This window comes from Ranitomeya variabilis, chromosome 3 (assembly GCF_051348905.1).
Source record: "Ranitomeya variabilis isolate aRanVar5 chromosome 3, aRanVar5.hap1, whole genome shotgun sequence".
Classification (NCBI taxonomy): domain Eukaryota; kingdom Metazoa; phylum Chordata; class Amphibia; order Anura; family Dendrobatidae; genus Ranitomeya; species Ranitomeya variabilis.
Window position 1 is genome coordinate 615,365,835 of NC_135234.1, and position 23,144 is coordinate 615,388,978.

General features: G+C 42.9%; 1 protein-coding gene across 4 annotated transcripts in view; it reads right to left on the reverse strand.

The window, feature by feature from the left end:
* ERICH6B (glutamate rich 6B) overlaps window positions 1–23,144 on the reverse strand; it is a 412,645-nt gene that overhangs the window by 256,494 nt on the left and 133,007 nt on the right. For 3 of the 4 annotated variants that reach the window (XM_077297366.1, XM_077297365.1, XM_077297368.1), the window contains one exon: window positions 12,164–12,486. In XM_077297366.1, the coding sequence (XP_077153481.1) occupies window positions 12,164–12,446 (283 nt within the window). In that variant the 5' untranslated portion in view covers window positions 12,447–12,486. The remainder of the gene's footprint in view (window positions 1–12,163; window positions 12,487–23,144) is intronic. The other variant, XM_077297367.1, reaches the window with a different exon arrangement.

Sequence of the window (23,144 nt, forward strand, 5' to 3'; positions counted from 1 at the left end):
TCTTGAAGAAGGGACCCTGCTTAGGTGCACTCTGCACTGCCCACAGCCGCAGGATCGCCACACCTCTGCCACTACCCCCGATAAGCTTGTGTTCGCACTATAAGACGCACCCCCCATTTTACTCCTACATTTTTTGGGGAAAACGTGCGTCTTATAGTCCGAAAAATACAGTAGTTAGTAAAATGAGTCCACCTGTGTGTAATTTATTCTCAATATAACTACAGTTGTTCTTTGAAGGCCTCAGAAGTTTGTTTGAGAACATTAGGTATCAAACAGCATCATGAAAACCAAGGAACACACCAGAGACGAGTAAGGCAGGGTTATGTTATATAAAAAAAGCCCAAGCTCTGAACATCTCATGGAGCACTGTTCAATCCATCATCCAAAAATGGAAGGAATATGGCACAACTACAAACCTACCAAGAGATGGCCATTCACCTAAACTGATATCCTAAGCAATGGGGGAACACTACTTAGAGAATCGGCCAAAAGGCTCATGGTCCCTCTGTAGGAGCTGCAGAGTTCCACAGCTGAGATGGAAGAATCTGTTCACATGACACCTATTAGTCATATGCGCCACAAAACTGGCCATATTGAAGGAGTAGTAAGAAGAAAGCAAGGCATAAGAAGCCCCTTTTGCAGCTTGCAAAAAGCCATGTAGGCGCACAGCTAGCATGTGGAAGAAGATGCTCTGGTCTGATGAAACCAAAGTAGAACTTTTTGGGCTAAACGTTATGTATTGCAGAAATTACCACTGCACATCTCCCTGAAAATATCATCCTCACAGTTGAACATGATGGTGGCAGCATCATGCTGTATAGATGCTTTTCTTCAGCAGGGACAAGGAAGCAGGTCAGAGTTTATGGGAAGATGGATAGATGGATGGAACTAGATACAGGGCAATCCTGGAGAAAAACCCATTAGAGGTAGCAAAAGACTTGTGGATGAGGTGTAGGTTTACTGTCCAGCAGGACAATGACCCTAAGCATACTGCCGAAGCTAGAATGGAATGGATTATATCAAAGCATATACAGTTGTGGCCAAAAGTATTGACAACCCCGCAATTCTGTCAGATAATACTCAGTTTCTTCCTGAAAATGATTGCAAACACAAATTCTTTGGTATTATTATCCTCATTTAATTTGTCTTAAATGAAAAAACACAAAAGAGATTGAAGCAAAACATTGATCATTTCACACAAAACTCCAAAAGTGGGCCAGACAAAAGTTTTGGCACCCTCAGCCTAATACTTGGTTGCACAACCTTTAGCAAAAATAACTGCGACCAACCGCTTCCGGTAACCATCAATGAGTTTATTACAATGCTCTGCTGGAATTTTAGACCATTCTTCTTTGGCAAACTGCTCCAGGTCCCTGATATTTGAAGGGTGCCTTCTCCAAACTGCCATTTTTAGATCTCTCCACAGGTGTTCTATGGGATTCAGGTCTGGACTCATTGCTGACCACCTTAGAAGTCTCCAGTGCTTTCTCTCGAACCATTTTCTAGTGCTTTTTGAAGTGTGTTTTGGATCATTGTCCTGCTGGAAGACCCATGACCTCTGAGGGAGACCCAGCTTTCTCACACTGGGCCCTACATTATGCTGCAAAATTTGTTGGTAGTCTTCAGACTTCATAATGCCATGCACACGGTCAAGCAGTCCAGTGCCAGAGGCAGCAAAGCAACCCCAAAACATCAGGGAACCTCCGCCATGTTTGACTGTAGGGACCGTGTTCTTTTCTTTGAATGCCTCTTATTTTCTCCTGTAAACTCTATGTTGATGCCTTTGCCCAAAAAGGTCTACTTTTGTCTCATCTGACCAGAGAACATTCTTCCAAAATGTTTTAGGCTTTTTCAGGTAAGTTTTGGCAAACTCCAGCCTGGCTTTTTTATGTCTCGGGGTAAGAAGTGGGGTCTTCCTGGGTCTCTTACCATACAGTCCCTTTTCATTCAGACGCCGACGGATAGTACGGGTTGACACTGTTGTACCCTCGAACTGCAGGGCAGCTTGAATTTGTTTGGATGTTAGTCGAGGTTCTTTATCCAACATCCGCACAATCTTGCATTGAAATCTCTTGTCAATTTTTCTTTTCCGTCCACATCTAGTGAGGTTAGCCACAGTGCCATGTGCTTTAAACTTCTTGATGACACTGCGCACGGTAGACACAGGAACATTCAGGTCTTTGGAGATGGACTTGTAGTCTTGAGATTGCTCATGCTTCCTCACAATTTGGTTTCTCAAGTCCTCAGACAGTTCTTTGGTCTTCTTTCTTTTCTCCATGCTCAATGTGGTACCCACAAGGACACAGGACAGAGGTTGAGTCAACTTTAATCCATGTCAACTGGCTGTAAGTGTGATTTAGTTATTGCCAACACCTGTTAGGTGCCACAGGTAAGTTACAGGTGCTCTTAATTTCACAAATTAGAGAAGCATCACATGATTTTTCGAACAGTGCCAATACTTTTGTCCACCCCCTTTTTTATGTTCGTTGTGGAATTATATCCAATTTGGCTTTAGGACAATTATTTTTGTGTTTTTTCATTTAAGACAAATTAAATGAAGATGATAATACCAAAGAATTTGTGTTTGCAATCATTTTCAGGACGAAACTGAGTATTATCTGACAGAATTGCTGGGGTGTCAATACTTTTGGCCACAACTGTACATGTGTGTGATAGACCCCATCAAAGTTTAGACCATCATCCCATTACGAATATATAGTAAGGCTTGAAAATTCCTGTTCACAGATGCTCTCCATCTAATCTCACCTAGCTAGAACGAGTGTGCAAAGAAGAATTGGCAAAAATGTCAGCCTCTAGATGTGCAAAGCTGGTACAGACATACCTAAAAAAACTTGCAGCAGTAATTGCAGCAAAAGGTGGTCCTACACAGTGAATACAAATGCTCATCACAATTTTCAGATTTTTTTTTAACCCCTTCATGACCCAGCCTATTTTGGCCTTAATGACCTTGCCGTTTTTTGAAATTCTGACCAGTGTCCCTTTATGAGGTAATAACTCAGGAACGCTTCAACGGATCCTAGCGATTCTGAGATTGTTTTTTCGTGACATATTGGGCTTCATGTTAGTGGTAAATTTAGGTCGATAATTTCTGAGTTTATTTGTGAAAAAAACGGAAATTTGGCAAAAAATTTGAAAATTTCGCAATTTTCACATTTTGAATTTTTATTCTGTTAAACCAGAGAGTTATGTGACACAAAATAGTTAATAAATAACGTTTCCCACATGTCTACTTTACATCAGCACAATTTTGGAAACATTTTTTTTTTTTGCTAGGAAGTTATAAGGGTTAAAATTTGACCAGTGATTTCTTATTTTTACAACAAAATTTACAAAACCATTTTTTTTAGGGACCACCTCACATTTGAAGTCATTTTGAGGGTTCTATATGGCTGAAAATACCCAAAAGTGACACCATTCTAAAAACTGCACCCCTCAAGGTGCTCAAAACCACATTCAAGAAGTTTATTAACCCTTCAGGTGTTTCACAGCAGCAGAAGCAACATGGAAGTAAAAAATGAACATTTAACTTTTTAGTCACAAAAATGATCTTTTAGCAACAATTTTTTTATTTTCCCAGCGGTAAAAGGAGAAACTGGACCACGGACGTTGTTGTCCAATTTGTCCTGAGTACGCTGATACCTCATATGTGGGGGTAAACCACTGTTTGGGCGCACGGCAGGGCTCGGAAGGGAAGGAGCGCCATTTGACTTTTTGAATGAAAAATTGGCTCCAATCTTTAGCCCACACCATGTCACGTTTGGAGAGCCCCTGTGTGCCTAAACATTGGAGCTCCCCCACAAGTAACCCCATTTTGGAAACTAGACCCCCCAAGGAACTTATCTAGAAGCATAGTGAGCACTTTAAACCCCCAGGTGCTTCACAAATTGATCCGTAAAAATGAAAAAGTACTTTTTTTTCACAAAAAAATTATTTTAGCCTCAATTTTTTCATTTTCACATGGGCAACAGGATAAAATGGATCCTAAATTTTGTTGGGCAATTTCTCCTGAGTACACCAATACCTCACATGTGGGGGTAAACCACTGTTTGGGCACATGGTAAGGCTCGGAAGGGAAGGAGCGCCATTTGACTTTTTGAATGAAAAATTATCTCCATCGTTAGCGGACACCATGTCGCGTTTGGAAAGCCCCTGTGTACCTAAACATTGGAGCTCCTCCACAAGTGACCCCATTTTGGAAACTAGACCCCCCAAGGAACTCATCTAGAGGCATAGTGAGCACTTTAAACCCCCAGGTGCTTCACAAATTGATCCGCAAAAATGAAAAAGTACTTTTTTTTCACACAAAATTTCTTTTAGCCTCAATTCTTTCATTTTCACATGGGCAACAGGATAAAATGGATCCTAAAATTTGTTGGGCAATTTCTCCTGAGTATGCCGATACCTCATATGTGGGGGTAAACCACTGTTTGGGTGCACGGCAAGGCTCGGAAAGGGAGGCGTGCCATTTGACTTTTTGAATGGAAAATTAGCTCCAATCGTTAGCGGACACCATGTCGCATTTGGAGAGCCCCTGTGTGCCTAAACATTGGAGCTCCCCTACAAGTGACCCCATTTTGGAAACTAGACCCCCCAAGGAACTTATCTAGATGCATAGTGAGCACTTATAACCTCCAGGTGCTTCACAGAAGTTTATAACGCAGAGCCGTGAAAATAAAAAAATAATTTTTCTTTCCTCAAAAATGATTTTTAGCCCAGAATTTTTTATTTTCCCAAGGGTAATAGGACAAACTGGACAACAACATTTGGGATCCAATTTCTCCTGAGTACGATGATACCCCATATGTGGGGGTAAACCACTGTTTGGGCGCACGGCAGGGCTCGGAAGGGAAGGCACGCCATTTGGCTTTTTGAATGGAAAATTAGCTCCAATCATTAGCGGACACCATGTCGCGTTTGGAGAGCCCCTGTGTGCCTAAACATTGGAGCTCCCGCACAAGTGACCCCATTTTGGAAACTAGACCTCCCAAGGAACTAATCTAGATGTGTGGTGAGCACTTTGAACCCCCAAGTGCTTCACAGAAGTTTATAACGCAGAGCCGTGAAAATAAAAAATGTGTTTCCTTTCCTCAAAAATATTTTTTTAGCCCAGAATTTTTTTATTTTTGCAAGAGTAACAGGAGAAATTGGACCCCAAAAGTTGTTGTCCAGTTTCTCCTGAGTACGCTGATACCCCATATGTGGGGGTAAACCACTGTTTTGGCACACGTCGGGGTTCGGAAGGGAAGTAGTGACGTTTTGAAATGCAGACTTTGATGGAATGCTCTGCGGGCATCATGTTGCGTTTGCAGAGCCCCTGATGTGCCTAAACAGTAGGAACTCCCCACAAGTGACTCCATTTTGGAAACTAGACCCCCAAGGGAACTTATCTAGATGTGTGGTGAGCACTTTGAACCCCCAAGTGCTTCACAAGTTTATAATGCAGAGCCGTGAAAATAATAAATGTGTTTCCTTTCCTCAAAAATATTTTTTTAGCCCAGAATTTTTTATTTTTGCAAGAGTAACAGGAGAAATTGGACCCCAAAAGTTGTTGTCCAGTTTCTCCTGAGTACGCTGATACCCCATATGTGGGGGTAAACCACTGTTTGGGCACATGCCGGGGCTCGGAAGGGAAGTAGTGACGTTTTGGAATGCAGACTTTGATGGAATGGTCTGCGGGCATCATGTTACGTTTGCAGAGTCCCTGATATGCCTAAACAGTAGAAACCCCCCACAAGTGACCCCATTTTGGAAACTAGACCCCCCAAGGAACTTATCTAGATGTGTGGTGAGCACGTTCAACCCCCAAGTACTTCACAGAAGTTTACAACGCAGAGCCGTGAAAATAAAAAATCATTTTTCTTTCCTCAAAAAAGATGTTTTAGCAAGCAATTTTTTATTTTCACAAGGGTAACAGGAGAATTTGGACCCCAATATTTGTTGCCCAGTTTGTTGTGAGTACGCTGATACCCCATATGTGGGGGTAAACCACTGTTTGGGCGCACGTCAGGGCTCGGAAGGGAAGTAGTGACATTTGAAATGCAGACTTTGATGGAATGGTCTGCGGGCGTCACATTGCATTTGCAGAGCCCCTGATGTGCCTAAACAGTAGAAACACCCCACAAGTGACCCCATTTTGGAAACTAGACCCCCGAAGGAACTTATCTAGATGTGTGGTGAGCACTTTCAACCCCCAAGTGCTTCACAGAAGTTTATAACGCAGAGCCGTGAAAATAAAAAATAATTGTTCTTTCCTCAAAAATTATGTTTTAGCAAGTAATTTTTTATTTTTGCAAGGGTAACAGGAGAAATTGGACCCCAACAGTTGTTGCCCAGTTTGTCCTGAGTACGCTGGTACCCCAAATGTGGGGGTAAACCACTGTTTGGGCGCACGTCGGGGCTTGGAAGGGCGGGAGCACCATTTGACTTTTTGAACGCAAGATTGGCTGGAATCAATGGTGGCGCCATGTTGCGTTTGGAGACCCCTGATGTGCCTAAACAGTGGAAACCCCTCAATTCTAACTTCAACACTAACCCCAACACACCCCTAATCCTAATCCCAACTGTAGCCATAACCCTAATCACAACCCTAACCCCAACACACCCCTAACCACAACCCTAACCGCAACACACCCGTAACCCTAATTCCAACCCTAATCCTAACCCTAATCCCAACCGTAACCCTAATCCCAACCCTAACCACAACTGTAACCCCAACACACCCCTAACCCTATCCGTAACCCTAACCACAAGCCTAATCTTAACCCTATTTCAAACCCTAGCCCTAATTCCAACCCTAACTCTAATTCCAAACCTAACCCTAAGGCTATGTGCCCACGTTGCGGATTCGTGTGAGATTTTTCCGCACGATTTTTGAAAAATCTGCAGGTAAAAGGCACTGCGTTTTACCTGCGGATTTACAGCAGATTTCCAGTGTTTTTTTGTGCGGATTTCACCTGCGGATTCCTATTGAGGAACAGGTGTAAAACGCTGCGGAATCCGCACAAAGAATTGACATGCTGCGGAAAATACAACGCAGCGTTTCTGCACGGAATTTTCCGCACCATGGGCACAGCGGATTTGGTTTTCCTTAGGTGTACATGGTACTGTAAACCTGATGGAAAACTGCTTCGAATTCGCAGCGGCCAATCCGCTGCGGATCCGCGGCCAATCCGCTGCCAATCCGCTGCGGATCCGCGGCCAATCCGCTGCGGATCCGCTGCCAATCCGCTGCGGATCCGCGGCCAATCCGCTGCGGATCCGCTGCCAATCCGCTGCGGATCCGCGGCCAATCCGCTGCCAATCCGCTGCGGATCCGCTGCCAATCCGCTGCGGATCCGCGGCCAATCCGCTGCGGATCCGCTGCCAATCCGCTGCGGATCCGCGGCCAATCCGCTGCGGATCCGCTGCCAATCCGCTGCGGATCCGCGGCCAATCCGCTGCCAATCCGCTGCGGATCCGCTGCCAATCCGCTGCGGATCCGCGGCCAATCCGCTGCGGATCCGCTGCCGATCCGCTGCGGATCCGCTGCGGATCCGCTGCCGATCCGTTGCGGATCCGCTGCCGATCCGCTGCCGATCCGCTGCGGATCCGCGGCAGATCCGCGGCCCATCCGCTGCGGGTCTGCTGCCAATCCGCTGCGGATCCGCGGCCAATCCGCTGCCAATCCGCTGCGGATCCGCGGCCAATCCGCTGCCAATCCGCTGCGGATCCGCTGCGGATCCGCGGCCGATCCGCTGCGGATCCGCGGCCGATCCGCTCTGTGTGCACATGCCATAACCCTACCCCTAACCCTACCCGTAACCCTAACCCTACCCCTAGTTCTAACCCTAGTTCTAACCCTAACCCTAGTGGAAAAAAAAAAAAAAAAATCTTTATTTTATTATTGTCCCTATGGGGGTGATAAAGGGGGGGGGGGGTTATTTATTATTTTTTTTATTTTGATCGCTGTGATAGAACCTACCACAGCGATCAAAATGTACCTGTAAGGAATCTGCCGACTGGCAGATTCGGCGGGCGCACTGAGCATGCGCCCGCCATTTTCCAAGATGGCGGCGCCCAGGGAGGAGACGGCCGGACACCGGGAGGATCGGTAAGTATGAAGGGGTGGTGGGGGGGTGGATCGGAGCACAGGGGGGGTGATCGGAGCACAGGGGGGGGGGATCTGAGCAAGGAGGGAGCGGACAGCAGGACGGGGGAGCCGGCAGGCGGACGGAGGGGACCGGAGGACTAACGGAGCACTGGGGGGGCGATCGGTGGGTGTGGGGGGGGCACTTTAGTATTTCCAGCCATGGCCGATGGTATTGCAGCATCGGCCATGGCTGGATTGTAATATTTCACCAGTTTTTTAGGTGAAATATTACAAATCGCTCTGATTGGCAGTTTCACTTTCAACAGCCAATCAGAGCGATCGTAGCCACGGGGGGGTGAAGCCACCCCCCCTGGGCTGAAGCACCACTCCCCCTCTCCCTGCAGATCGGGTAAAATAGGAGTTAACCCCTTCACCCGATCTGCAGGGACGCGATCATTCCATGACGCATACGCTGCGTCATAGGTCGTTTTGGCACCGACTTTCATGACGCAGCGTATGCGTCAAAGGTCGTTAAGGGGTTAATATTTAGAAAGCCATTTTTTTAACACTCCACAAGTACTTGCTATTTTGTGTTGGTATATCATATAAAATCCCAATAAAATACATTTAAGTTTCTGGGCGTGTAACAAAGTGGTCTATGCTGCTATGAAAGCAGTTTTGTGTCTAAAATAAAATATTATTTTTGGATAACAATAAATATACTGAATCTCGTCATAAAGCATTCATATGTGTATATCCTGCAGGTTTGGACATTACACAGAATTAGGAGAGCAGGTCCTTATTTGTAAAATCGAGTGGCCCCAGGACAACTGACCTCTAACTATTTGCCAGCCCTCCCATGGGAAAACCTTTATTTTATCACTGCATAGTACATGAGGCACTAAGCAGTAAAATAATAGAAGAGGACTAGGTCACAGCTCTGCCTTCAGGCTCATGTCACATGAGTGTTTTATGGAACTTGTTACAGTAGTTTGCTCAGTCACGCAACGTATGGGAAATTCTATTTTCAACTAAGCTTGCGCTATAAATTTTAGCTGAATAGCATTTTTGCCAATTATTGCAAAGTTGTTTGGGATATTTTTCAGTGTCTTTTGTTAAAAATTGTCTCTGAAGTTTTACATCAAATTTAGTTTTGTTACTGATTTGTAAAAAAATAATGTATATGCAATTTGTTTTCAATTACATGAGTATTTCAATATCTTTTATGTTGGTTGCTCAAGAGACATACACCACAATAATTACAACCAAATGGAAAACAGTTCCTGTTCTTGCAAAAGCTTCAGTGTCAAACAACCAGTACAGTGCTAAAGCAGGAATGTTCAGTAAAACTCATGGCTCTATCTCAGTTTGGATAATAATAGTTATCCCCTGCTGATCAATAGCAATCTGACTGCCGGGTCACTCACTCACCCACAACAACATAATCCCATTCATTTGAATTAACTTGCACTGCTTTTCCATGTACAGAGGATAGCCCTCAATGTTGCTATACAAGGAAGAAGTCGAAGGAACTTTGGACCCTTCGCTATGGTGATCATCCCTCATCAGTGATCCTAGGGGTCAGAGCCTCTCAAATTATAATGCCATGGCATAGCCTTGTAATATGCTAATATGTTATTTGATTTTATCACCCCATGGACATATACAGTATATGAAATACCCTTGAATACACGTTTTGTTGTGAGCTCTTTATCCTGACCCAGTGAAATCGCTGGCAGAGAATACTCTACCGGGTGAACAAATAAAAGAACATGTTGAAATCCAATATGCTCGAGCTTTTTTTTCCTTTATGCCAAGTTACTGTTAGAGAACCCATAAACTGTCGGCTGACTACACTGAAGGCAGTGGTTTTGATCTCGATTTAACTTTTGTATATTTGAAGCTTAAAAAAAAAAAAAAAAAAAAGCAATTATAGTGAACGATGTGATAGGGAAAACATAATTTTTGAGGGGAGACATCCCTAAACTTCAATGACACTAGTAGTGTAGTGTTGAGCATTCCGATACTGCAAATATCGGGTATCGGCCGATATTTGCTGTATCAGAATTCCGATACCGAGTTCCGATATTTTTGCGATATCGGAAATCGGAATCGGAAGTGTGCGGTGCGTATGGTTCCCAGGGTCTGGAGGAGAGGAGACTCTCCTTCAGGCCCTGGGATCCATATTCATGTAAAAAATAAATAATAAAAATAAAATATATTGATATACTCACCCCTCCGGCGGACCCTGGCTCTTAGCGGTGCCTCCGTTCCTAAGAATGCAGGGAGTGAAGGACCTTCGATGACGTCGCGGCTTGTGATTGGTCGCTTGAGCGGTCACATGAGCGGTCACGCGACCAATCACAAGCCGCGACGTCATCGAAGGTCCTTCACTCTGCATTCTTAGGAACGGAGGCAGACGCTTGGACCGGTGAGAGCCGGGGCCGTCGGAGGGTGAGTATATCCATATTTTTTATTTTTATTCTTTATTTTATACATGAATATGGATCCCAGGGCCTGAAGGAGAGTTTCCTCTCCTTCAGACACTGGGAACCATTCCGATATTTTGTGTCCCATTGATATGCATTGGTATCGGGTATCGGGTATCGGTATCGGCGATATCCGATATTTTTTGGATATCGGCCGATCCAATCCGATACCGATACCTTTGCATATCGGAAGGTATCGCTCAATAATACTAAACAGTTTGAAATGTACAAAATATAATACCATATGTAATACGATACAAGGTTGGGTTCACATAAGTGTTTTCTATCACTGCCAGTAGCTCAGTCGAGGTTTACTTCCAAACAAAAGAAAACACAATGGAACAAACATCAGCTCGCTGGGTTGAGAGATTCCTAGAATAAAGGTACCTTCACATTAAGCGACGCTGCAGCGATATCGACAATGATGCCGATCGCTGCAGCGTCGCTGTGTGGTCGCTGGAGAGCTGTCACACAGACAGCTCTCCAGCGACCAACGATGCCGTAGTCCCCGGGTAACCAGGGTAAACATCGGGTTACTAAGCGCAGGGCCGCGCTTAGTAACCCAATGTTTACCCTGGTTACCAGTGTAAATGTAAAAAAACCAAACAGTACATACTCACATTTCGGTGCCTATCGCGTCCCCGGCGACTGCTTCCTGCACTGACTGTGAGCGCCGGCCGTAAGGCACAGCACAGCGGTGATGTCACCGCTGTGCTCTGCTTTTACTTTACGGCTGGCACTCACAGTCAGTGCGGGAAGCGGACGGCGGGGGACGTGTGACAGACAGCAGAAGGTGAGTATGTACTGTTTTTTTTTTTTTTACATTTACAATGGTAACCAGGGTAAACATCAGGTTACTAAGCGCGGCCCTGCGCTTAGTAACCCGATATTTACCCTGGTTACCATTGTAAAACATTGCTGGCATCGTTGCTTTTGCTGTCAAACACAAAGATACACGCCGATCTGACGACCAAATAAAGTTCTGAACTTTCAGCAACAACCAGCGATATCACAGCAGGATCCTGATCGCTGCTGCGTGTCAAACACAATGATATCGCTATCCAGGACGCTGCAACGTCACGGATCGCTATCGTTGCAAAGTCGCTTAGTGTGAAGGTACCTTAAGGCTGCGGTGCATGGAGACTTCAAGCTGGTTTCCTGAGGGAGTAAACTGTGAAACAAAAAATTTGAAAATCCGGCAACTGCAAAAGTAATAAAACATCATATTTATTGGTAGATTAAAACATGAAAAAGAAAAATGTAAAAACCATGATAGTACAACGGCCGACGTGTTTCAAGCTACACTAGCTCTTAATCATGAAAATGTAATATGGGCATATGTGTCGACAGGGCCGTTGCCTATAATGATGCTGACGGAGTCACAGTGTACTCTGCCATGCATCAATAGGTGTATTTGGTCAAAAATTATGTAAGGCAGAGCACAATTTGGCTGAGTCTGCATCATTATAGGACATTGCTTTGTGAGCATATACATACAAATCCCATTTTGCAGGAATTCGGGCATGAGTCCCGATGGAGTAACTGACCATAGGAGAAAATGCTACGTCTACCCAACCTAACACACCGTATCCTCCAATGTCTTCCAATGTCGTATTAGTTCCACATTCCACCAAGTCTTTCCCTTGTGTTTCAGAAGGTGATAGTCCTGTATTCTTTTTTAGTTCCTCTTGCTGCTGGTTCTTCCTGATGTATTCCTCTACCTTTTGTCTTTCACCATCAAAAGAGTCGTATTCCAGTTCTAATTTGGTGACATTTTCCACTGTTAGATTACTCAGCCGTGGTGCGTGTTCTTTCATTGATTTATTAGATCTGTTTGCCATTTGATTGCTCTTCTTTATGTTGCTCATGGTAGGAGTTCAGCAAAACTTTATATTGCCCATATCTATTCTGCAATAATAAAACAGTGAACACATTAATATTTAAGCCTGGATCTAAACGAAGAGAAATCTTGGCTAAACAACCATCATTCAAAACATATAATGACTGAAGATAAGACAAACCATTCCTAGAAAACAAGTGCAAACACCTCTGCCAAAATCCATAAGTAATTTAGGAGAAAATAAATAGTAGTAGAAACAGTTGGCAACTAGAACTTTTATTCTCTTGGATAGATGCCAATTCTGATTACTTAATTTTCACAACATGCAGCCATTCCTCAAGAGGATATAAAGTTCGAGATTTCCAACATTTAGCAATAATAAAAATGGTTTCCTACTTTATAAGGTGATGGTATATCGTAGGATCTCTCTGTGACCCTCACTGATCCTGAAAATCAAAGGGCTACAGTGCTGGTGTAGTGTTGTACCCCCTTCCCTGTTTTTCTTTGCACATTGCCACCCAACAATCTGCTGTGAGGGGAACTGCAGTACCAAACCATTTGTGCCAATGGTGCCATATGCACTTACCTATGCAGTCAGTAGTGTGGCAGTGCGGCTGTGGGAAGAAAATGTATTATTTGTTTCAAAATAGAGTGAAATTTTTCATTGGAGGGGTACACCTCTGAAAGAGGACCAAAATACAAAATATACGAGAAAGTAAACATTCACTAGAGTAAAATCTGATTTTCTTTTCAGGTCGTTTGGAGGTTTCACTGTTTAAAAAAAAAAGCACAACCTAATGGTAGAATAGTTACATAGTTATTAAGGTTGAAGGAAGACTTTAAGTCCATCTAGTTCAACCCATAGCCTAACCTAACATGCCCTAACATGTTGATCCAGAGGAAGGCAAAAAAAAACCATGTGGCAAAGAGTAAGCTCCACATTGGGGAAAAAAATTCCTTCCCGACTCCACATACGGCAATCAGACTAGTTCCCTGGATCAACGCCCTATCAAGGAATCTAGTGTATATACCCTGTAACATTATACTTTTCAAAAAAGGCATCCAGTCCCCTCTTAAATTTTAGCAGTGAATCACTCATTTACAACATCATACGGCAGAGAGTTCCATAGTCTCACTGCTCTTACAGTAAAGAATCCGCGTCTGTTATTATGCTTAAACCTTCTTTCCTCCAGAAGTAGAGGATGCCCCCTTGTCCCTGTCACCGGTCTATGATTAAAAAGATCAGCAGAAAGGTCTTTGTACTGTCCCCTCATATATTTATGCATTAAAATAAGATCACCCCTTAGTCTTCGTTTTTCCAAACTAAACAGCCCCAAGTGTAATAACCTATCTTGGTATTGCAGACCCCCCAGTCCTCTAATAACCTTGGTCGCTCTTCTCTGCACCCGCTCTAGTTCAGCTATGTCTTTCTTAAACACCGGAGACCAGAACTGTGCACAGTATTCTAAGTGTGGTCGAACTAGTGACTTGTATAGAGGTAAAATTATGTTCTCCTCATGAGCATCTATGCCTCTTTTAATACATCCCATTTTTTTATTTGCCTTTGTAGCAGCTGCCTGACACTGGCCACTCAATATGAGTTTGTCATCCACCCATACACTCAGGTCTTTTTCATTGACGGTTTTGCCCAAAGTTTTAGAATTAAGCACATAGTTATACATCTTATTACTTCTACCCAAGTGCATGACCTTACATTTATCCCCATTAAAGCTCATTTGCCATTTATCAGCCCAAGCTTCTAGTTTACATAAATCATCCTGTAATATAAAATTGTCCTCCCCTGTATTGATTACCCTGCAGAGTTTAGTGTCATCTGCAAATATTGAAATTCTACTCTGAATGCCCCCTACAAGGTCATTAATAAATATGTTAAAAAGAAGAGGGCCCAATACTGACCCCTGTGGTACCCCACTGCTAACCGCGACCCAGTCCGAGTGTGCTCCATTAATAACCACCCTTTGTTTCCTATCCCTGAGCCAGCTCTCAACCCACTTACACATATTTTCCCCTATCCCCATTATTCTCATTTTATGTAACAACCTTTTGTGTGGCACCGTATCAAAAGCTTTTGAAAAGTCCATATACACTACATCTACTGGGTTCCCTTGGTCCAGTCCGGAACTTACCTCTTCATAGAAGCTGATCAAATTAGTCTGACATGAACGGTCCCTAGTAAACCCGTGCTGATACTGGGTCATGAGGTTATTCCTCTTCAGATACTCCAGTATAGCATCCCTTAGAATGCCCTCCAGGATTTTACCCACAGCAGAGGTTAAGCTTACTGGCCTATAATTTAATATTTTAGAATACAGGGTTTATTATAAGAATAAAGCTACGGTATATTATGTAGCCAATTGAGCTAGCTCAGACAATTGTATTATAGACAAGAAAGCAGTTATTTTATTTGTTTATTTTTTAATTAGTATGTGCTACACTTTTTTTTTTGCTTGATTGCTAAGATGAAGCTTTCAGAAATCGAAAATGTTCTCTGAAATCTAAACCGCTTTGTGTTTGTGTATTGATCGTTATGTGAGACAAAGGAAATAAAATTCCTTATGTACAGAATATCACTATGACGTAGTCTGTGATGGAAACAATTCTTTTAATAGACAATACTGTCCCTATAACACCATGCCACATGGGCTGCTGATTCCAGAAAGCCTTACATCTGTTGTGGACAAAGATTTATTGGGAGCACATGTACTGAAACTACGTAAAGGAACAGAAACCTGTGGTATAAATGTTGTCTTCTACTACTGTAAAAACATTACATATAGTAGTTCCTATGGGAAATGTCATTGCTTTTTTTACCTAATTTTTATAAATTATCTGTAATCTTAAAAGAATGGTCTGAAATAGAAATGAATTTTCATCCAAAAATCTCTATTTTATGCCATAATCTATACTATTTTCTAATACACTTTAATTCAAAATTCCCTATTCTTCCCTAACCCATTATTGACCAATGTCCTTTTTTTTGGGACGCCTAATCTTTAGCTTCTAGCAACTAAGATTTTATAATTTTTATAATTAGGTCCAATTTTTTGTGTTGTGTTTGTAAAATGAATGTTTTCAAAATAGGAAATCATGTCATTGTCATTTTTAATTGAATATTGGGACACCCTTGTCTGAAAAATCTGTACTTGTAAAAATTTTAATTTGGCAAGTAATGGGCTAATTACACTATCTAACTGCTTTTCTTTTTTTATTTTCACTTTCTTTTTGATGACACTTCATTGGAGAAACCCAGAGCATGCTGACATCATCAAATGAAGCATCATCAGGAGGCAGAGGTTGCGGTCACTGCCACAGACCCTGCCCCACTCCCTGAATCTAAGCATCATCAAAGATGCTCCTTTCAGGGCCTGGGCCATTGCGCTCACTTGCCAGCTCAGATCAGCAGTAACAAGCCGACAAGTGTCAGTGCACAGTGTCAAAATACCCGGTATGCAGAGACCGATGACATAACTTGCGGAAGTCGTCGCTGGTCTCTACATGCTGAGTAATCTTAGAACACACAATTACAGTGTACCCTAATGCCTGCTCGTTACTACTAATCTGAGCCAGCGTGACGGCGTGCTGTGTTTGTGTATATTGCAGAGTGCACATCACGCAAGGACTAGTCTAGCCCCTGAAATGAGCGTCACTGATGACACTTTGTTTCAGGGAGGTGGCAGGGTCTGTGGCAGTGATGATAGCCTCTGTCTCCTGATGACATTTCGATTGAGTATACCAGTATGCACTGTGGCTTTAGTGATGTATTTCGGTTCTGGTGACATATTCATGTAGTGATGGTTGTTCTGATGATGTATTCATGTATTGATGATGATTTTATACACGCCTAAAAAGACAGACACAGCACGATCACATGTCAGACGGTGACCACAGTGACTCCATCTGCCTCATTACCAGTACCTGAACCCACACCCCATTCAGATGAATGGGGGGCCTTAACATCTGTTGTTTGCCATGCTGTCATCTGCGTGACAGCGTGGCAAACACGTGCTCTGATCACTGGAATGATCATCAGATAACATGTCTGATGATGATGATGATGATGATGATGTCAGAGTACAGCGTGAGGGGACGTGAAAAAGTTCACCAAAGTTCATACCTGATCAACCCCAGTCACCTCACTTATGGCACCACTCAATGCATGAGAAAATGTTTACAATGTTTAGGCACATCAGGGGCTCTCGAAACACGATGCAATGCCCACAGACCATTCCATCAAAATTTGCCTTCCAAACCATCACTATTTCCTTTCTGAGCTGAGCCCTTATATTCTACCGCACAGTAATTTTCTGCCATATATGGGGTATCTGCGTACTCAGGAGAAATTGCACAACAAATTTTGTGGTCAATTTTCTTGAGTTACCTTTGTGAAATAAAAAAAAAAAGTTTTAAAGTAAAATATTTGTGAAAAAAAGTTAAATGTTAATTTTTTCCTTCCACATTGCTTCCGTTCCTATGAAGCACCTGAAGGGTTAATAAACTTCTTGAAAGTTGTTTTGAGCACCTTAATGGTGTCACTTTGGGATATTTTTAACCATATAGACCCCTCAAAGTCACTTCAAATGTAATGTGGACCCCCCAAAAAATGGTTTTGTAAATGTTGGAAAAATGAGAAATCGCTAGTCAACTTTTAAACCTTCTAACTTCCTAACTAAAAAAATTATGTTTCAAAAATTCTGCTCATGTAAAGTAAACATGTGGGAAATGTTATTTATTAACTATTTTGTGTGTCATGACGATCTGATTCAAGGGCACAAAAATTAAAGTTTTATCGAAAAATGTTTAGCACTATCATGAATCATTAAAAACAATTTCAAAATCAGTGGGATCTGTAACATAGTTACACATGTGGTCAAAATTGTTGGTACCCCTCGTTTAATGACAGAAAAACCCACAGTGGTCACAGAAATAACTTGTATCTCACAAAAGAATAAATAAAAGATCTATGAAAATGAACAAATGAAAGTCAGACATTGCTTTTCAACCATGCGTCTGTAGAATGCTAGCAGGTGCGTAGGATGCAGTGACACACAGGAGGCAGAGAAAGGGTTAACAGGTTCTTTATATATCAACAGTAATGGTACAAGCAAAGGGGTAAAGGATGTGAACTTGAGGATGGGGGAAAGTCAAATGCAGAAGAAAGTAACAGGTTAACTTTTCAGTCTCTATGTGCTGGAGAAAGGTGGCTGCAAGATCCCTCGGCTGTGCCGCAGGCAGCACAAGATGTCTCTGATGCGGTCCCACAGAAGAGCGATGCACTGTCTCCTGGTGACGACAAAGCCTCCGGGTCCTTCGGCACGTGATCTACTGATCCGGGCACACGGTGGGATAGAGATGATGGATCTGTGGATCACAGTGGAAGAAGCGGAAAGTTCAGTAGACAAGGCCGCAGTTGAAGCACACAGTCTAGCGGACACAGCCACAGGCCGGTCCTTAGCAGGCACCGCAAGGATCGGACTAATTAGTGCCTTTGCGGTGGTGAGTGGAGCCAAGGTATGTACTTTATCCTGGTCACTACCTGCTGCGGATGTCTCTCTGGGCTGGGGGTAGTATGTGTCGGCAATATCGCTAGCTGGGGGATACAAGGACAGCTAGGTGGCATGGGTCCATCGAGAGGGAGTCAACCGTCTCACTACTTACAAGCTTGTTCCCCATCAAGTGTCCCGTCTTCCCGCTCAGACTGCTATTTATGTCGGACCCATTCGTCAGGTGTCCTGAACTGCTCCGGTCCGGAATCTCTTCCCCCTGAAATACTGTTGACAGCCCCGACAGTTCCGGCCCAGACACGCAAGAGAGACCGCAAGTTTGGCTCTGCTCCCTACACTTCCACAGAATAAAAAAAAAAATAAAACTCATGAAATAGGCCTGGACAGAAATTATGGTTACCCGGGAAAATAATGTGACAAAAGGAACATGTTAAATCAAGATGTGTCCACTAACTAGCATCACAGGTGTCTACAATCTTGGAATCAGTGAGTGGGCCTATATATAGGGCTACATATACTCACTGTGCTGTTTGGTGACATGGTGTGTATCACACTCAACATGGACCAGAGGAAGCAAAGGAAAGAGTTGTCTCAGGAGATTAGACAGAAAATTTTAGACAAACATGTTAAAGGTAAAAGTTATAAGACCATCTCCAAGCATCTTGATGCTCCTGTGACCACAGTTGAACATATTATTCAGAAATTTTAAGATCCATGGGACTGCAGCCAACCTCCCTGGACGTGGTCGCAGGAGGAAAATTGATGACAAATCAAAGAGACGGATAATACGAATGGTAACAAAAGAGCCCAGAAATACTTCTAAACAGATTAAAGGTGAACTTGAAGCTCAAGGAACATCTGTGTCAGATCGCACCATCCGTCATTGTATGAGCCAGGGTGAACTTCATGGGAGACAACCAAGGAGGACACCATTGTTAAAACAAAATCATAAAAAAGCCAGACTGGAATTTGCCACACTGCATGTTGACAAGCCACAAAGCTTCTGGGAGAATGTCCTATGGACAGATGAGACAAAATGGAACTTTTTGGCAAAGCACATCAGCTCGATGTTCACAGATGGAAAAATGAAGTATATCAAGAAAAGAACACTGTTCCTACTGTGAAACATGGAGGAGGCTCTGTTATGTTCTGGGGCTGCTTTTCTGCATTTGGCACAGGGTGTCTAGAATCTGTGCAGGGTACAATGAAATCTCAAGGGATTCTAGAGAGAAATGTCCTGCCCAGTGTAAGAAAGCTTGGTCTCAGTTGCATGTCAAGGGTCTTGCAATGGGATAATGTAATGACCCTAAGCTATAAACACCCAAGAATGACTGAGGAAAACATAGGACTATTCTGAAGTGTCCTTCTACTGTATGAGTCCTGACCTAAATCCTATTGAGCATCTTTGGAAAAAGCTGAAACATGCCGTCTGGAAAAGGCAACCTTCAAACACAACACAACTGGAGCAGTTTGCTCTGGAGGAGTGGGCCAAAATATCTGTCGAGAGGTGCAGAACTCTCATTGACAGTTACAGGAATCGTTTGATTGCAGTGATTGCCTGAAAAGGTTGTGCAACAAAGTATTAAGTTAAGGGTACCATCATTTCTTCCCATGCCTATTTCATGAGTTTTATTTTTTTTTTTATTCTGTGGAAACATGTTTGAAAACAATGTCGACTTTCATTTGTTCATTTTCAGAGATTTTTTAATAATTCTTACTTTTCTCAGATTCAAGTAATTTCTGTGACCATTGTGAGTTTTTCTGTCATTAAACAAGGGGTACCAACAATTTTGACCACGTGTGTTTACCACATAAAGTAGCACTGGTCAGAATTGTAAAATTTGGCCTGATTATGAAGGTGAAATTAGGTTCGGGGGTGCAGTGGTTAATGGTAAAGATGATGTTAAATTGCTTCTTTGCATAGTAAAGTATAGTACAAATTTTAGTATGTAGATTAAGTTTAATGCTAAGAAAAACCTGAAAGGACATTGAAGGAGAAAAATAGAATTCATACACAGAACAATTCCTCTGTTAGCAGCCAGCATTACTCACCGTCATATACACTGGTTTGCAAACTAATTCACCCCCTTGACTTTTTACCTATTTTGTTACATTGCAATCTGTGTTTAAATATTTTGGAATCCAACTTGTGTGTGATGCATCAGTAGTAGCACTAAATAGTCTAAGTTGGTAAAGTGGAATGAGAAAAATATAGGCATAAATTAAATTTAAGGCATTACATAACTAAAATGTGGCACGTGCATATGTATTCACCCCTTTTGAGATGAATACCCTAAAATTTATGAATGTAATTGCTTGCCAATTACATTCAGAAGTCACATGCTTAGTGAAAGGAAGTCCACCAGTGTGCAATTTCAATATCACATGGTCTGTCAGTTATATGCATACCTTTTCTGAAAGGTAAAAGAGGCTGCGACACCATTAAGTAAGCACCATGAACCAAACAACACCATGAAGACCAAGAAAGTCTCCTACCACAACAAACCTGTGAACAGAGGACTGCCCACCAAAACTCTCAGTCCAGGCAAAGAGGGCATTAATCAGAGAGACGGCACAGACACCAAAGGTAACATTGAAGGACCTGTAGTGTTCCCAAGCAGAGACTGCAGTATCTGTCCTATGACCACAATACACTCCATAGAGGTGGCCTATATGAAAGAGTGGGCAGAGAAAAGCCTTTACTTACACACAAAAATTGCAAGGCGCATTTTGAAGTTTGCCAAAGTACATGTGGGAGACTCCTCAAATGTATGGAGGAAGGTGCTGTGGTCAGATTAGCCCAAAATTGAACTTGTTGGCCACCAAGGTAAATATAATGTCTGGTGCCAAACTAACACATCTCATCACCCCCCAAAACACCATCCCCACAGTTAAACATGCAGGCAACATCATGCTGTGGGATGTTTTTGGCAGCAGAGACAGAGAAAATGGTTTGAGTTGAGGGGAAGATGTTGCGAAATACAGGGATATTCTTGATCAAAACCTGTTTCAATCTGTCATTAATTTGATAGTGGGATGGAGATTCACCTTCCATCAAGACAATGACCCAAAGCATACTGCTAAAGTAACACTCAACTGGTTTAAGGGGAAATGTGCAAATGTTTTGGAGTGGCCTAGTCAAAGACCTTAATCCAATTCAGAATCTGTGGTCAGACTTGAAGATCTCTATTCACCAGAGGAAGCCATCTAACTTGAAGGAACTGGAGCAGTTTTGCCTTGAGGAATTGGCAAAAATCACAGTGAAGATGTGGAAAGCAAATAGAGACTTATCCAAAGCAACTTGCAGCTGTAATTACCGCAAAAAGCAGCTCTACAATGAACTGACTTTAGGGGGTGAATAATTATTCACACTGAAGTTTTCAGTTAGTTTGTCATATTTGTTGTTTGCTTCACACTAAAATGAAAAAGAAATGTCCAGTTGTAGGCATGTTCTTTACATGAGAATAACAGAATCAGGTGGTAAGTCATTCCACCTGATAAGAAGAGAATCCAAACAAATAGAGATAAAAAAATGTACCGTATATACTCGAGTATAAGCCAAGATTTTCAGCCCATTTTTTGGGGTTGAAAGTCCCCCTCTCGGCTTATACTCGAGTCATAGACAGGGGTCGGCAGGGGAGGGGGAGCGGTGGCTGTCTAATTATACTCACCTACTCCTGGCGCGGTCCCTGCAGGTCCCTGCTTCCCCAGCGCCGCACCTTCTTCCTGTACTGAGCGGTCACATGGTACCGCTCATTTCAGTAATGAATATGCGGCTCCACCTCCCATAGGGTTGTAACCGCATATTCATTACTGTAATGAGCGGTAACGGTGACCGCTCAATACAGGAAGCTGTGGCGCTGGGGAAACAGGGACTGCACCACGCCAGGAGCAGGTGAGTATAACGGGGAGGGGAGCGCTGCACTATATTCACCTGCTCCTCGTTCCGGCGCCGCTCCGTCTTCAGCGTCTTCTGCAGTGAGGCTCAGGTCAGGCGCGATGACGTGGTTAGTGCGTGCCCTCTGCCTGAACGTCAGTGCAGAAGATGCTGAAGATGGAGTGGCGCCGGAACGAAGTCAGGTGAATATTGAAAGTGCCGGGGGCCTGAGCGACGAGAGGTGAGTATGTGATTTTTTTTTTATCGCAGCAACAGCAAATGGGGCAAGTGTTTGTATGAAGCCATGATCAATGTTTGTGCAGCACTATATGACGCAAATATCTTTATGGAGCATCTTATGGGGCCATAATCAACGTTTGTGCATCACTATATGGCGCAAATATCTTTATGGAGCATCTTATGGGGCCATAATTAACGTTTGTGCGGCACTATATGGCGCAAATATCTTTATGGAGCATCTTATGGGGCCATAATTAACATTTGTGCAGCACTATATGGCGCAAATATCTTTATGGAGCATCTTATGGGGCCATAATTAACATTTGTGCAGCACTATATGGCGCAAATATCTTTATGGAGCATCTTATGGGGCCATAATCAACGTTTGTGCAGCACTATATGGCGCAAATATCTTTATGGAGCATCTTATGGGGCCATAATCAATGTTTTTGCTGCACTATATGGCGCAAATATCTTTATGGAGCATCTTATGGGGCCATAATCAACGTTTGTGCAGCACTATATGGTGCAAATATCTTTATGGAGCATCTTATGGGGCCATAATTAACATTTGTGGAGCAATATATGGGGCAAGTGTCTGTATGGAGCTTCTTATGGGGCCATAATCAAGGTTTGTGCAGCACTATATGGTGCAAATATCTTTATGGAGCATCTTATGGGGCTATAATTAACGTTTGTGGAGCATTATATGGGCAAGGGTCTGTATGGAGCATCTTATGGGGCCATAATCAAGGTTTGTGCAGCACTATATGGGGCAAATATCTTTATGGAGCTTCTTATGGGGCCATAGTCAACATTTGTGCAGCATTATATCGGGCAAATGTGTCTATGGAGCATCTTATGGGGCCATTATTAACTTTTTTGCAGGATTATATGGGGCATATTTTAATATGGAGCATCTTATGGGGCCATCATAAACTTTATGGAGCATTATATGGGGCTCCTGATTCAATATGGATATTCAAAAACACTTAACCTACTGATGTCTCAATTAATTTTACTTTTATTGGTATCTATTTTTACTTTTGACATTTACCGGTAGCTGCTGCATTTTCCACAATAGGCT